The 14075-nt window shown below is 48.1% G+C and overlaps 1 protein-coding gene across 5 annotated transcripts in view; it reads right to left on the bottom strand.

The window, feature by feature from the left end:
• Positions 1–14075, bottom strand: part of TENT4A (terminal nucleotidyltransferase 4A) — a 45242-nt gene that overhangs the window by 12046 nt on the left and 19121 nt on the right. For 3 of the 5 annotated variants that reach the window (XM_032415225.1, XM_032415226.1, XM_032415227.1), the window contains exons 2-6: positions 6884–7007; positions 5765–5811; positions 4703–4823; positions 2455–2562; positions 1188–1316 (exon numbers count right to left, since the gene is read on the bottom strand). In XM_032415225.1, the coding sequence (XP_032271116.1) occupies positions 1188–1316; positions 2455–2562; positions 4703–4823; positions 5765–5811; positions 6884–6973 (495 nt within the window). In that variant the 5' untranslated portion in view covers positions 6974–7007. Of the gene's footprint in view, positions 1–1187; positions 1317–2454; positions 2563–4702; positions 4824–5764; positions 5812–6883; positions 12428–14075 lie in introns of those variants that run through there. The other 2 variants (XM_032415223.1, XM_032415224.1) reach the window with 1 other exon arrangement.

Genomic DNA, 14075 nt, shown 5'->3' with positions numbered 1-14075 from the left:
CATCCACTCCATGTGCGACCTTCCGTGGGGTCACCGGACTGCTGCCAGGACCCTATGGGGGAAGGGGGCAGGAGGTGCCGAGCCCAGGGTCCAGCGCCATAAAAGCAAATAGCAGGCATGGTAACAAGGCTACTGAAATAGTTCAAATCAGGAAAAACATGAGGCAGTAAGTCAAGAGCGGCAGGTTGTATTTAGTTCAAAATAATGTCCAAAAACTAGGGAAAATGACTCCAAGGGCAGCACCACAGAGGAAAACGTGGACGGCAAAGCAACAGGATTAAACCGTAAGAAAACAAGGGTGGGATTCCATTTTCACTGTTCTTCAAGTATCTCTGGCAAAGATGTGCCACGGAAGTCAAAATAATGAAAGGTGGTGTAACCACTGCTTCCATCAGCCGTATTAAGGAGAAAAATGGCCAAAATTTGCATATAAAAGCCTAATAAGCACAATCACAAATACAAAATTAATGATAAACATGGAGGAACAGCCAGAATATACAGGAAAGATTTTGTGAAGAAAAGAGTATCCTTCATTCAAGAAAATATTAATGTTTCCATTAACTCAGAAACTATTTTATATGTTAAATAACATAATTAAGTTTATACGTTAAATAAAACTATTTTATATGTTATATAAGTATCAATATCACAGCATTTAACACGTATAGATAGGTTTTCTATTCACAGATTGTTCCACGGTACTCAACAAAATAAGAGCCACATAAAATTTAAAACAAAATATTTACGTCTTGTCAATCTAAGAAGAAAGGCTCTCTTCAATTTTTTTTTACCATATATGGTTCCCAGTTTTTTTTCTGAGACAAATTTTTCATAAATCACAGTCAATAACCAAGAAAATCAGCTTTTTATTGTCCATCAAGGCATGAAAGACTCTACATGGACGGGGTCCTCAAGTTCAGACTGACATACACCTGATGGATGGGACCAGGATAGATTGCCCTCCCTCGAACCATTCAATCAACTACAAAAATAAGCTATAAAGGAGAGAAAGGAAAGAAATATTAATCAAACTGGTTTTAGTATGACAATCAGAAGTCAATTTCTACTAAACCAAAGCAGAAGAGTGCAGGGAGAGCAAGGGCGGCTGGAATCCACCAAGCAATGGCTTCACAACATCAAGGGAGAATGTGCGCCTACGGAAGTCTCTAGAGAGAACACACACTCACCTGTAGAAAGCTAATGGCCATTAAAATTAGGCTGTAGGAGCTAATTCCACCTGTAAAAACTTCATTCAGGTCCCTCTGCAGGAGGAACTGTTTCAATACTAAAATCAAGTAAGGCAGCAATGAATATTTCTGTAAATTCAAAAAAAAAAAAAAATTAGTTAATATACCTTTAAAGATTTGTCACACAGCAAATTTCACATAGTAGAAAGAAAAGCTTACTCAATCCTCTTGTCACTTAGAAGGCTCTAGGCCAATCATCCTCAATTTTTAGGGGCCTGAGAATTAATTATGTGAGGGGCTTGCTAAGATCCCCATTGGGAGCCACATCCCAGGTCACGGTTCTGCAGGTATGAGTTTGGAGCAGCTCCTCCAACAAAGAAGAGCTCAGGGAGTATGGGTGAGTGTGTTCCTTCAAATTATTCCCCATGGCCTAGCTTGCTCCATGACAGGTGCAGGTCGGGGGCAGGAAGGGGAGGAGGGGATACAGCCAGGAAGGTCCTGGAACTGATGTGCAAAACTCCAACGCCCAGAGGCCCCCAAGAGAGGAGGAGTCAGGGTGAGGGCAGATCATGAGGCGGGAAAACAAGAGCAGAAGAATAGGGAGAGCAGAGTGAAGGTAACAAGGAAATGGAGAGAGGCTGGAGAAGAGGGTGTGGGGACAGTGGAAGCTTCTGTTTTCATGTTCTCCTGGGCACAGAAGTGAAGGGAAGCAGTTAAGGCAGACAAGCCTGCTGCTGCAGAGTTAAGGGAAAAACTGAAGGAACAAGGTCCCTGAACCTGTGGGCAGAGGCAGTCTCCAGATTACGACGCTGGGGTTGCCTCTATAAAGGATTTCGCCCCTCTCCCTAAGATAGGAGGGACAGACCATCTGTTTAACTAGACCACACACCTGGCAACTCAATGAACAAGTCCGCTAGCCCATCGTGAGGCACTGAGACGACCCAAAGTAAGCAAACTGTATCATGATGTATTCTACTTCCAATAAACTAAACTCGCAAATCAGGCGCGCTTAGCTCCAAGGACGGTCATTTTGTAATCGTGAGAAAGAACATTTTCACAAAGCTCTCTAAAATAACACTCAATAGGAAAGTAAATCTACAGAACAGTTATATTAATTTCCAAGTATCTCTAGAAATAATATTGTAGGATAAATAATTTAACTGTACAGTCTTTATCGTTAAAGACTATCATTCAGGTTAAAGTTCTGTAAGATGCCCAACATAACCGGCCCCCCGTTCTGACAGTCCTAGCTCGCCAAGGGCAGCACCTTCATGTAATTCTTGATGAGCTCCGCAGCCCGGACCCCAGTCTCCATGTTAAAGCTGATGTCGACTTTAACTTCAGTCTCCTGGTCCGTGAGTTTTATTATAGGTACCTGCAAAGATTTAATTGAAAAAACTATACCTTAATGGCCAACATTCACTGCAGTCTGGCATCAAAATTTTTCCTATGTTGTACAGAGAGGTTTGTTCCCTAACTCACAAAAGAGCTGAGAGATTTTAAAAAACGAGAAGAAAAGGGATTTTTGCCAGTGTCAACCTCATTAGTCCCTGGAACGCAGGCCCCCCTGCCCCCCACCCCGAAAACGGCCAGTGCTCACCTCCGCCCAGCCCTCCTGGCCTGACTCAGCCTCAGCCACTACTTTCGGGAAGGCCCGGGCTACAGGAGAAGTTGACTAAGTCCCTGTCCCCCCGGGGGTGCCTGATGATGCAGAGGGGCTCCAGGTCCCCAAATTACATTTGCAAGAATTTCTGAAAACACTCAGAGTAACTTCAAAGCCAGTTTTTCAATTCTATTTTGTGCTGATGTTGTTTCTCCAAACAATTCTACTTTGGGTTTTCACTAAGACAATTTAACTAAAAAACAAAACAAAACCAAAAAACCACTTCCCTGTAAAACCAGAGAATAAGAAGCTATTTTGAAAATATTCTCATCAAAAAGACTCACCATCACAAGGTGCTCAAAACCAGCCTCATCAAAGCTGCCCCAGCAGCCATACAGACCACACTCCTCCCCACCCCCCACACAAAATTGTGTTCTTCCAGCAACAAAAGGCAAGACTTTGTTTCCTTCAGCCTCTAAGAAATGGAAAAGGATGTTCCCTAACCAAAACAAGTGAGGTCTAATAAAAGGTTTAGGACACCTCACAGAATCCGGGGTGCACACCTAATCTGGCCGCAAACTGCCAAGGACACAGGGACCGGCAGCTGGTGGTGACGGCGACTCCTGGAGATCATTAAAACTGCCAGGACCGCCAGGCACAGTGAGCCACAGCCAGTGTGGTCCAGGAAGGCAGAAAACAAAAGGCTTTCCCAAAGAACTCACCACAAACTGTTTCAGAAGGAGCCCATGCCTCTACAATATACTATCTCCCTTGTGAAGAATTCCTGCTCCCCATCACCACTGGACACGGCTACGGAGCACCTTCCTCTCTACACTCACGAATGCTTTCCCGAAACCACTCCTGGTGCCCGCCTGCCACACACACACACACACACACACACACACACACACACACTTTCCTATACACCCACAGGTTGAACCCCAGATCCTAGAGATTAGTAACAGCACCACAATACTTATTTTTCGGTGGTTGTTCAATATACACAAGCTTTCTTCTTAAACACAGCCCTCCTGCTGGGCCCCGGGGCCCCGGATGAGATGATGGTGGGGCTGCCCGGCACCAGCTCGCGATGACAGAAAGGGGCAGCGGAAGACCAGTGGGGCTCAGTTCCCCTTAAGTCTATGCTAGACCCCTAGCAGCAGAGGAGACCGTGTGTGAAAGCAGTTACTACTCGACACGATCTGTCTGCCAGAATGCTCTGGAGCCCAGGACAACCAGGCCTGGCCTCTCCAGCTCCTCTCTACATCTAAACCAGGACACCTGGTCAGAGACCGCCACTGCCTCGTTCTCGAGGAGCCAACACCACAGGACAATGGCCGAGCCCCAAGAGGGAAGGGCTCGGGGGCACAACCACACAGCGGGCAAGTGACTTCAGTTCCTGAACCGTCTCTGATCTTGGACTCAGATAAACCTTGATGAGCACACAACAAAGCAGCCTCATCTTCCAACTTCTCCCCATGATCAAAGGTCTTTATATGGATAAAATTTTGAACAATGAAAGGAATAGGCGAGTTCTGTTTCTTAAATATAACTTGGCAAATGGTAATCACTTTCTGTGCAGATACCATGCTTTCATCATCAACTGTGTGCGCCTGAACGGGCAGCACCTGAATGCGTCCTTCTCTTACGTCCTAACGAAAGCTCACTGATCATATTTTAGTGCCAAGTACAGCATGATGCTCTCACAACCTGCAGTCGTTCGGATCGTCATGAAATAGGTTCTCAGCTGGTAATTCTCATATTCTAAATAAACACAAGTACATTTACATCAGAAGGAGAGGAGTCTTCCAAAGTGTAAGTTGTAACCCCTGCCAACAGCCTAAGCTAAAGCCACAGGTGACTCACGACTGCTGTCGAGTGTGAGAAAGCCTCCGCAGGGCCCCCCACTTACTGTAGCTTTGTCAAGGACTTTGATGGAGCACGGCTCGGCCACATTGTGCTTCCGCAGAGCTTGCTCCAACAGCTGCAGAGGAGGACGCTCCCACTTTCCAAAGACCACTAAGTCGATGTCACTGGACAGAAGAACAAGTGAGCGTGAAGCCCTGGTTCACATCACTCTCCAGGAACACACACATCTGGGGCAGACCAGTACCACGGCGTGCACACTCCCATCTCCTTCCAGGGCCATACACACACACACCCGCGTGAAGCCGAACCCTCTGAGGGAGGGAAGATGCACTTTATGAACTACCGTAACACAAGGATGTTGTGTTACAGCATCCCCAGTAATCGAAGAGGTTGAAATGAAAACGCCTGCCCCCGAGGCTCCCCGGCTCTCCCTTCTGTGCCATCTACACTGCCTCCCTCCTGCTGACCGGGGCTTCCCGGCACCTGCAATCTGGTCAATTCCCTCCTGGCCCTGCCAATGCCAACGCCAACCCCAAATTCTGAGAGCACAGCCTCTTCATAGTCCAAATGTTAACAGTGGGTTAGGAGAGAGTAAGCTCTTAAGGAAACAATGCACATAAAACTGATTTGGGTATTGAGATAGTTCCTGACGAGGAAACACTGGAGAACAATTTTACGATGCACACTTACTGGACATTTTTCAATTAAAAAATACAAAATACTTATAAAATACTGTTTAAATAGAATTTTGCTTGAATCTTCATTAAAATAGAAGATCAATTTTCAAAAACATATCCAAAACTTTCAGAATATTTTCTACCGCATTTTCTTCCCATGACGCTCCCACTGGTCTTTATGTTTCTGGTGTCCAGCATTTTTGTAACATACCAAATAAAGTGCAAGAGGAAAAATACAATCAATTATCATAACACTAGATTAAATTTTATTTCCTGCAATTTTCTCTCTGTACTCCACAGTCTTTTCCTTTAGCTTACATTTCTAGCTTGAGAATTCTACATTTAGCCTTTAACACGCATGCAGACATGGCCGATCCCAACTAAACATGCGTCAGCACTAACCTGAGCGGTTCAGATCTGATACTCACCTGGTTGGGAGATAAAGGCCTGTACTAAAGCTGCCAAAGATCTGTACCTGGAAGAGAAGAGCGGCTGTCTCACAACAAGGGACAATTCAAACAGTCCGCCTTCCCCCACTGCTCACTGAAAGGCCTCACTCCCACTCTGGGGGAAAACAGACCTGCCCTGCAAGTTGGGGCACAGGGTGGGGGCCAGGGGTGCAGCAAAGTACCATCAAACAAAATCCTCTTCACCTTTACCTTAAAGACCTACCCCAAAAAGGAATGGTTAACAACTCCAATTAAGAGATGAGACAATTATTGGCCTTTCCCAAAACTGCTCAAAGCTGACAACAATTTTCAAACCTGTAGCCAAGGCTCAGAAGTGGGGCTTTGCCCCAGGGCACTCACGTTTAAAGACAAAAATGTGGCATGTCATCACAGAAGAGGAAGGGAATGGAGGGGCTGCCCCTGTCCCCCGGGGAGCACTCATGCCTTCCCCAGCCCAGCTCATCCATCCGTCACTAGGTGGTCTCCAGTCACCACCATCAGTAGGGGAGGCTGACTGATGAGGACAGGCGCCCTGGGCCGTCATCAACTCGGTCACAGGACGTATGTCACCGCCTATGCCAAGCACCCCAAGTGCCCATGGCCCCCGTCTCAAGGAACACACATCCGTGCACGGTAAAGTGCTACGTGAGGAAATTCTTTCCAGTTCCACAAAAAGGAATACATGCTGCATGTTGTGTAATGAGGGCGAGGGGTAGAATTTCCAACCTCAAGGCGAGTTGAAAAGAATGATAATCACACTACTCCAGAAACAAATTTCCTTCGGCCCGCGGTCCCCACCCTCACCTGGCGGGCGTGTGAAGCACGGGGCACAGGCCCCACCCCAGGGGCGCTGCTCGGGAAGGTGCGGGGCAGGGCCTGGGAACATGCAGGTCTCACGAACTCCCAGGGGCCACACACCCCCCCCCCCCCCCCCCCCCGGCCACGCCTGCAGAAGCCCTGGCTCGGAGCCACGAGGGCCAGGCCGGGGGTGTGTGGGGGGGGGGGGGGGGGGGGGGGGGGGGGGGGGGGGGGGGCCACTACGACCCCGGGTGCTCGCCGTCCCTGGTGTGACACAAGTACAGTAAAGAGTGAACCCACGTCAGCCGCTGGCCAAAGGTCTTTAACCACGGTTTCGATCCGCTTCACCACCTCCCGTCGCATGGCTGCTTCTTCAGGACAAGGGGACATGAAGTTGTAAAAGTCAATGATTTCCTCATGAAGTCTGGTGGACAGAAGAGAAAACACACTCGAGTTACCGCGCTGCGATCTGCTCTCCTCCGCGAGCACCGGGTAAAATGGAAGTCCTGCGGCAGACATCGCGGCAGCGGCCGGGGCCCAGACATGGGCCAATCCCACCAGCACGAGGTCGGACACTTCCTCTGGGCACTGAAGGCCACGTCTACGACAGTCACTGTGGGGCCGGCGCTAGGAGGCCGAGGGAAGCCCATCCCTGGAGGCCAGAGTGGGATGCACGCAGGGCCTCCCAGTCCCACGGCGGCCCCCACGGCCGGGGAGACCCTGCAGGCCGCAAAGCCTCCCCGGGGCCACCACTCAGCTGTCCTCCCCTGAAGGTGCCAGCCACCCAGGAGGTCCCCGAGCCAATGTGGATAGGGCGCAATGTGTCCGGCCCTCTGTTCCTAACAGAGATCCAACTGTAGCGTTCCCAGCAGAAGAGGGAGCTCCGAGCACTGCCTCGCTCACACCTCTGCCTCAGGAGCCACCTCTGGGACCTTCTGCCCACCCTGGGCGAAAAAGCCCGTCCTGGGGCGGGCCAGGGCTTGGGGAGGTCACTTTCAGGGCCAAGGATCTACACCAAAGACTCCTTCTGGGGGAAGGAAAGACCGTCATCCTTGGTCAGTCTGAAGGATGAATTCTAGGGGGCCAAGTAATCTAATCCTGGGAAATAAAACAAATCAAATTCACCTGCTTGCACTCTAAAGTTTGATTAATAAAACAAAGACAAAATAAAATTTGCTCAATAATAACATAATGTTAGCTCAATAACTAGCAAAATAGTCCACATACCAGAAGGAAAGACTTCTCAATAGGACCGATTAGTGTCCAGTGACAAAGGCAAGGGGCATCATATCACCTCACATATTCTATCGGCCCCTCTCTGTCTCACCTGAAGTGCTGCCCGCACCCCCAAAAATGACATGGAGCGACCATTCCTAACACTGTGCAGCAGGTCTGAAGGCGCGTGGAGGCCACTGAAAGCACGCACGGGACTCTAGGAGGAAATCAATCCTCAACACCCTTGTCCTTGGTACCCGTGCAATACAATCAGGCTATCACTGGAACTTAAAATTAAGTTTACCGTGTTTAATTTTTTAGAAAATCCAGAAAAGAAAATCTCACTCAACCATGATGGTGATTCAGCCAGCCACGAGTCCAATTTCTATAAATCCAAAAAGGTCGTAAGTCATACAATATTAAAATGCAGCAATTTTTCCAAATATCTATCAAACTCCAAGGTTTGGGGAGTAAAGCTTCCATCACTTCAACAGTCAGTAAGCCCACCGACGACACCATAAAGCATGGAACCACGGCCCCGCCGGCAGCTCAGCAGGCCTGTTTAAGATGGAGACGTTACCTAGAATTTGTCACCGATTGGCCACATTATTAGCAGGACTCAATACATCAGATTAGCGGATTAGCGCCCACACCAGGGAAGAGCCACAGGCGACCCTCCCTGTTAGCAAGGACGTCTTAGGGTCTCCTGTGTCAGTCACTGACTCGGTGGAACACTGTCTGGAAGGCAGAGGGGGCTCCTCCGGAGAAGAGTCTGTGACGCTGAACAGCCATCACCTGAGGTGAGAAGTTGGCTCATGGGAAGCACAAGGAACGCATGCTCCCCTACAACTCTCAGTACTGTCCTGGTAACAGAAGCATAAAGTTTAGAAGCAAAATAACAAAGATAGAGGCCTAATTAATTAAACAATCGGCCCAAAGTCATCAAAGAATACCAGAGCTAGCATGCTAAAATTCTATCCACATCCCACAAATTTAATACGTTAAAACACCCTGTAAACAGGGCATACCAATTTGCCCAACTGTCACTGCACGTCAGCAGTGACCTGCAGAACAGAATGCACCATCAACTTTCTTTTAAGCTGCCCACCCCACCCCCCCAGCCTCCCAGGCAGGACTCCTGAGCCCAGTCACCCTCAACACGCCAGGAAAGGAAGGAGCATGGAGGGAGGGCTTGCTGCCCGTCTGCAGACACAACCCCACCAGTGGACAGTGTCAGTTTTATCTGATGTCTGTTGACTGGCTTGGGACACAAAGAGGGGCTGCCGAGCATTTCTCCCCTGCCCGTATTTCAGGAGAGATGAACAACGAGGTCGAGGCATGCCCACATTCCCAGAGCAGGAAGTGGTGCCAAGTGGAACACACAGGCCTCCTGATTTCAAGTGTCCCGTTCCGCCAATAAGATGTGCTAACAACACACCTATCTGAAACGTGTATTAAATTGGGCCTAAAAGTGACCTGCTGTAACAAGTATTAGATAGGAAGTGTATTTTTGCTTTGCCTCCTGGGACTAGAAGGGGCACTCCCGGCCGACTGGCTGGACAAGAAGCCCCCCTGCTGGCCCTTCCTCGAGGCGAACAAAGTTCAGCGAGGCACTGCATGACTCCAGGAGCTGCCCCAAGACCACGGCGCTCTGGGGTGTGAGGGCACCATCGGCCCAGAAAGACACAGGAAGGTCTAACCATCGTGACATCTGGGCGAACCCCAAGAGCCCCCTCAGCTGCCTGCTCCTGCTCAGTGGGCTCCTCAGGGAACCCTCCAATAAGTAAGGAAGCACCAAGGACTGGGTGAGGGGCAGGGGACTCGAGCAGGGAGGGGACGGCTGCCCACCCTGGGAAGAACGGCGGAATCAGAGTAGTTCAACAGAACCCACACCAGACAGGGGAAGCAGCACCCCTGCCCCCCACACCCTTCCCGAGCACGGTGCGGGGCTCACAGCTCACTGCGTGATCCCAGCACCAGAACAGTGCTTGCGCATGGACAGCATCTGACCAACGTGAATGGATCAATCAAAGCACGTTTTGGTTAAATAAATATTTCACTTATGAGCCTGTCATTTAAGATCTACATTCCCCATAAAATATATTCCAACTTCACATCCCAAACAGTGCTAAACAGTTTGCATTATTTTACTCAACACTAATGTTACATGTAATTCTCATCACTTTAAGAAGCTGCATTTTATGTTTCCGACAACATACTTTCACAATTAAGCGCTATCAACCACATGCCCAACTGCAGGCATCAGCTACAACACAGGTCATTTTATGAGTCTATGACTTCCGATCCTGAATACACCCACATGTTCAAGTCTCCAAAGCGGTTCATAGTTATGTCCATAATCATTTATGTCTACACGATCATTACTGCTCAGAAACAAACACAAGGAAGCTCACTCTTCTCACATATCAAAACCTCAAAGGCATTTCACAGCTGACAGCAGATCTACATAAAACCACACTGAAGTCTCCTTCTCCACAATTAGCTGCTACCTCATAGAACTCAATGTCAGCCCACCAGCAGTCAGTCTCCAAATCTTCCATGATAATTTCTACGCTGTGACCATCACAGAAAAATCTCCTCTACAACAGATCACAGAGGTGGCACCTCAAAACCAGCAGGAAACTACGATCATTTAATGGGAGGCCCTAGGACACGGCCTCATGTGGCAGAAGCTGGCTGTCCACCAGGATCCTGAGGGGCCCCTCCCCCAACCTCAGGTGGCCAGAGAGCCCTGGCGGGGGCTGGCAACATACTTTCTCAGAAGGTTTCTTAAGGGAAGAGAGGCCCACATGACCCTGAGAAAGGCCCCCAGTGTGGAGCAAGGAAGGTAGGCAAGAAAAAAGGATAATCCAATCATCTAGACTGGACCACCAATGCTCCATTACTTCTGTTCTCTGTAGCTAAACCAAACCCTGATGCAGGAAACTGAAGAACACGGTGTGAGACTCCTACCTTGTTCTACACTTGAAAATATAATACAGATGCAGGGTTGAATTTTTCAGGTGAAAAAAATCAAACAGAAGCTAAAAACCACAGGAAACCATCCACTATTTTGGACTTGGAGGAGGGTTTTCCAGACTCCAATATAAAATGACAACCACAACACAAAGACTGAAGAACTTTATCCAAAAACATGCTGAGTGTAAACAAATTAAAAAGCAAATGACAGCTGCACATGGCAGAAATATGACAAATTTGACTCTGCACAAAGACCAGACCCTGGCCTACTCTGGGGTAAGCTGATAATTTATAACTTCCGGGACCCTCTGATGGGAGACCATGAAACACACACAGGAATCCACAGCGCATGCTCACTGCAGGACCTCTGGCCGTAAGACATGGTCCCACGTGAGACACTGTCCACTCATTAACAACGAGGAAGATGTGTGTGCGCTGACAGACGGGTGGTGCAGAGACAAATAAAGACATGGCCCCCCCTCCATATGAATGTCTGGCCCATATATGCACCAAATACATAAAAAGGTCTAAAAGGCCACATGCCAATGCCCATGGCATTTCCCAGCCAAGAGAGCAGGATGGGCCGGCGTGAGAACACTCCACTTTCTACTACAGACACTTCTAGACTGCTTGAGGCTTGTTTGTTCTTTATAAGAACGTGCTCATCATATAAATTAAAAAAATAAACAGGAAAAAGTCAACTGCATTTTAGATGACAAGACTGTGATTTTTATATTGTTTTTGCTGGTGTGCATTTTCTAATTTTAATGAATATAGATTCCTTAAAAAAAAAAGATCGAGTTAGTCAGGCTTCCAAACCCCTGATGCCTCTTCCCATCTGCCTCACCCAAGGCAGTGAGCTCCCAGAGCAAAGCTGGCTTGTACGGGTCTGGGTTCACTAAGCAGGCCCTGAGCAGACAGCTGAGGGGTGCACAGGTAGCAGGTCGGCCGCAGGGAGGGGAGAGTAGAGCCATGTGCTCTCCAGCAGGGTGCAGCCAACACAACTTGCCGTGGGGATGGACATGTTCTGTGCTGGGGGCTACTGAGCACCTGAAATGTGTTACTGCAGCTGAGGACATGGAGTTTTCATCTGACTTAATTTACATCTAAATAGCCACGTGTGACTGGCGGTCCATCTGAGAAAGGCAGCTCTGCCTGCTGCTTCCTCAACTTCACCTGAGACAGGCCAAACCTAACAGAAAGTAGACAGGGGCAGCCCCACGAGAGCACACTTCTCGAGCTTCTCCAGGACTGGATGCAAGGGCCCTGTCCCCTCCCCCAGGCCCTCCCTCTTCTCATCCTGCAGGCCTGGAGCCCACAACAACAGAAGCGGCCCGCTGTGGATAAGGCTCACTTACGGGGCTCCACCCCCCCCACAAACAGAACGCCAAGTGGATTAAACACACACTACCGCAAATAATGCCGCAATAAACACAGGGGTGCACATATCTTTTCAAAGTACTGTTTTCATTTGCTTTGGGTAAATACCCAGTAAAATTACTGGATGATATGGTAGTTCTGTATTTAATTTTCTGAGGAACCTCCGTACTATTCTCTAGCGGCTGCACCAATTCACGTTCCCACCAAAAGTGCACAAGGGTTTTTTGTGCACATTCTCGCCAACACCTATTATTTATCTTTTTGATACTAGCCATTCTAACAGGCGTGAGGTCCTATCTCATCGTGGTTTTGATTTGCGTGTCCCTGATGAGGAGTGATGTTGAGCATCTTTTCATGTGTCTCTTGGCTGTGTGTACAGACAACATATGGAAGCAACTCAAGTGTCCACTGATAGATGAATGGATAAGGATGCAGCACACATATACAATGGAATCTTAGCCATAGAAAAGAATGAAACTTGCCATTTATAACCACATGGATGGACCTAAAGGGTATTATGTAAGGTGAAGAAGTCAGATAAAGACAAACAGCATACGATTTCACTTACAGGTAGAATCTAAAGAACAAGCAAATAACAAAAAAGCCCAAAAATGGACTCATAAACACAGAGAAGAAACATGGTTGCCAGAGGGGCAGGGGGTGGGGGACTGAGTAAATAAGCAAAAGGGATTAAAAGAGACAAACTTTCAAATTATAAAATAAGTCACCAAGAGGACAAGTACAACACGGGGAATGCAGTAACGCTGTGCTGTAGAGGGAAAGGTGGTGATCACACTCCTCTGCGGGGAGCTGGGTGACTTGGGGAACTGTGTCCTACGCCTGGGAGCAATGTGATGCAGTATGACAACTACACCTCAATTAAAAACAAAACACCTTCTAACAGGTCTTGGGACTCTCTTTTCCAAACTTCCTCTAAAATAAACATTGTAAAATCTTGGGGCTAAATGTGGACGGAGAGAACCATGTCTGTCAAAGCTAAACGTAACAGTTCTTGATGTAATATAAACACATACTTACTGCTACATTTACAACACTATGCTTTAATGGCTTAACAAGAGGTTAGTAACAATGGTGCCTGATTAGGGCATTTTCCAAAGAAACTGATTTAATTATGGAATTGAGCTAAGACTGTTCTTCTATCTTCTCTAGAAGGCACTAATATGTCTGGAATTGGGATGCAATTTTCAATCAATGGCTGGGCATCAGATCAGTTCAAAATTAAATGTTTTTCTTCCTTCAAGGTACATTTCACAATGTTGCATCTTTTTTGGTCAGCTGATCTCTACAGGAAGTAGTCTATACAAAGTTTGTATTTCTGACCCACAGAAACGACAATTTCAAATGGTTCAACTTTTTGCATGCAAAGGCACCTCAGATTCAACAAAAAAAGGGATTAGAAGTTGACCCCACGGCATGTTGGGGAGGCAACAAAAGTATACGCCAGGACCCACGAAAATGTGCGGCCCACTCCGCCGCTCTCCAGCCACAGAGCCATGAATCAAGTCAGGAACCTGTGCACGGCACAAACCTCCTCCTAAGCCAAGAAGCCAAGCGTACACACTGCTGGGGAGAGAGAATGCTGCCTGCGGAGGCGTTTCTCATCTTAAGTAGGTCATCCACTTGGGCACGCGCAGTGGGGAAGGAGGTCCGCTGCCCTGTGTGCAAGAGGAGGGCTGCGAGCCACGGGGGAGCGGACACGGCACACCTCGGACGTCCTGTCTCGGAGAAGCGGAACGCGGACACTCCAGCAAGGCGACGGCCGGTACAGATCAGGTGCAACTCAGATTCGATCTCGGAGAATCTCACACTGACACATCACAGTGGAGCAAGCCCTGAATGATTCATTTTCTGGGTATTTTAAGATGGAAATGGTGAGACCAGTTTGCAGTAAATTTCA

Source organism: Phoca vitulina, unplaced genomic scaffold (assembly GCF_004348235.1).
Source record: "Phoca vitulina isolate PV1807 unplaced genomic scaffold, GSC_HSeal_1.0 scaffold17, whole genome shotgun sequence".
Taxonomy (NCBI): domain Eukaryota; kingdom Metazoa; phylum Chordata; class Mammalia; order Carnivora; family Phocidae; genus Phoca; species Phoca vitulina.
This window is presented reverse-complemented; position numbering and strand designations above follow the sequence as displayed.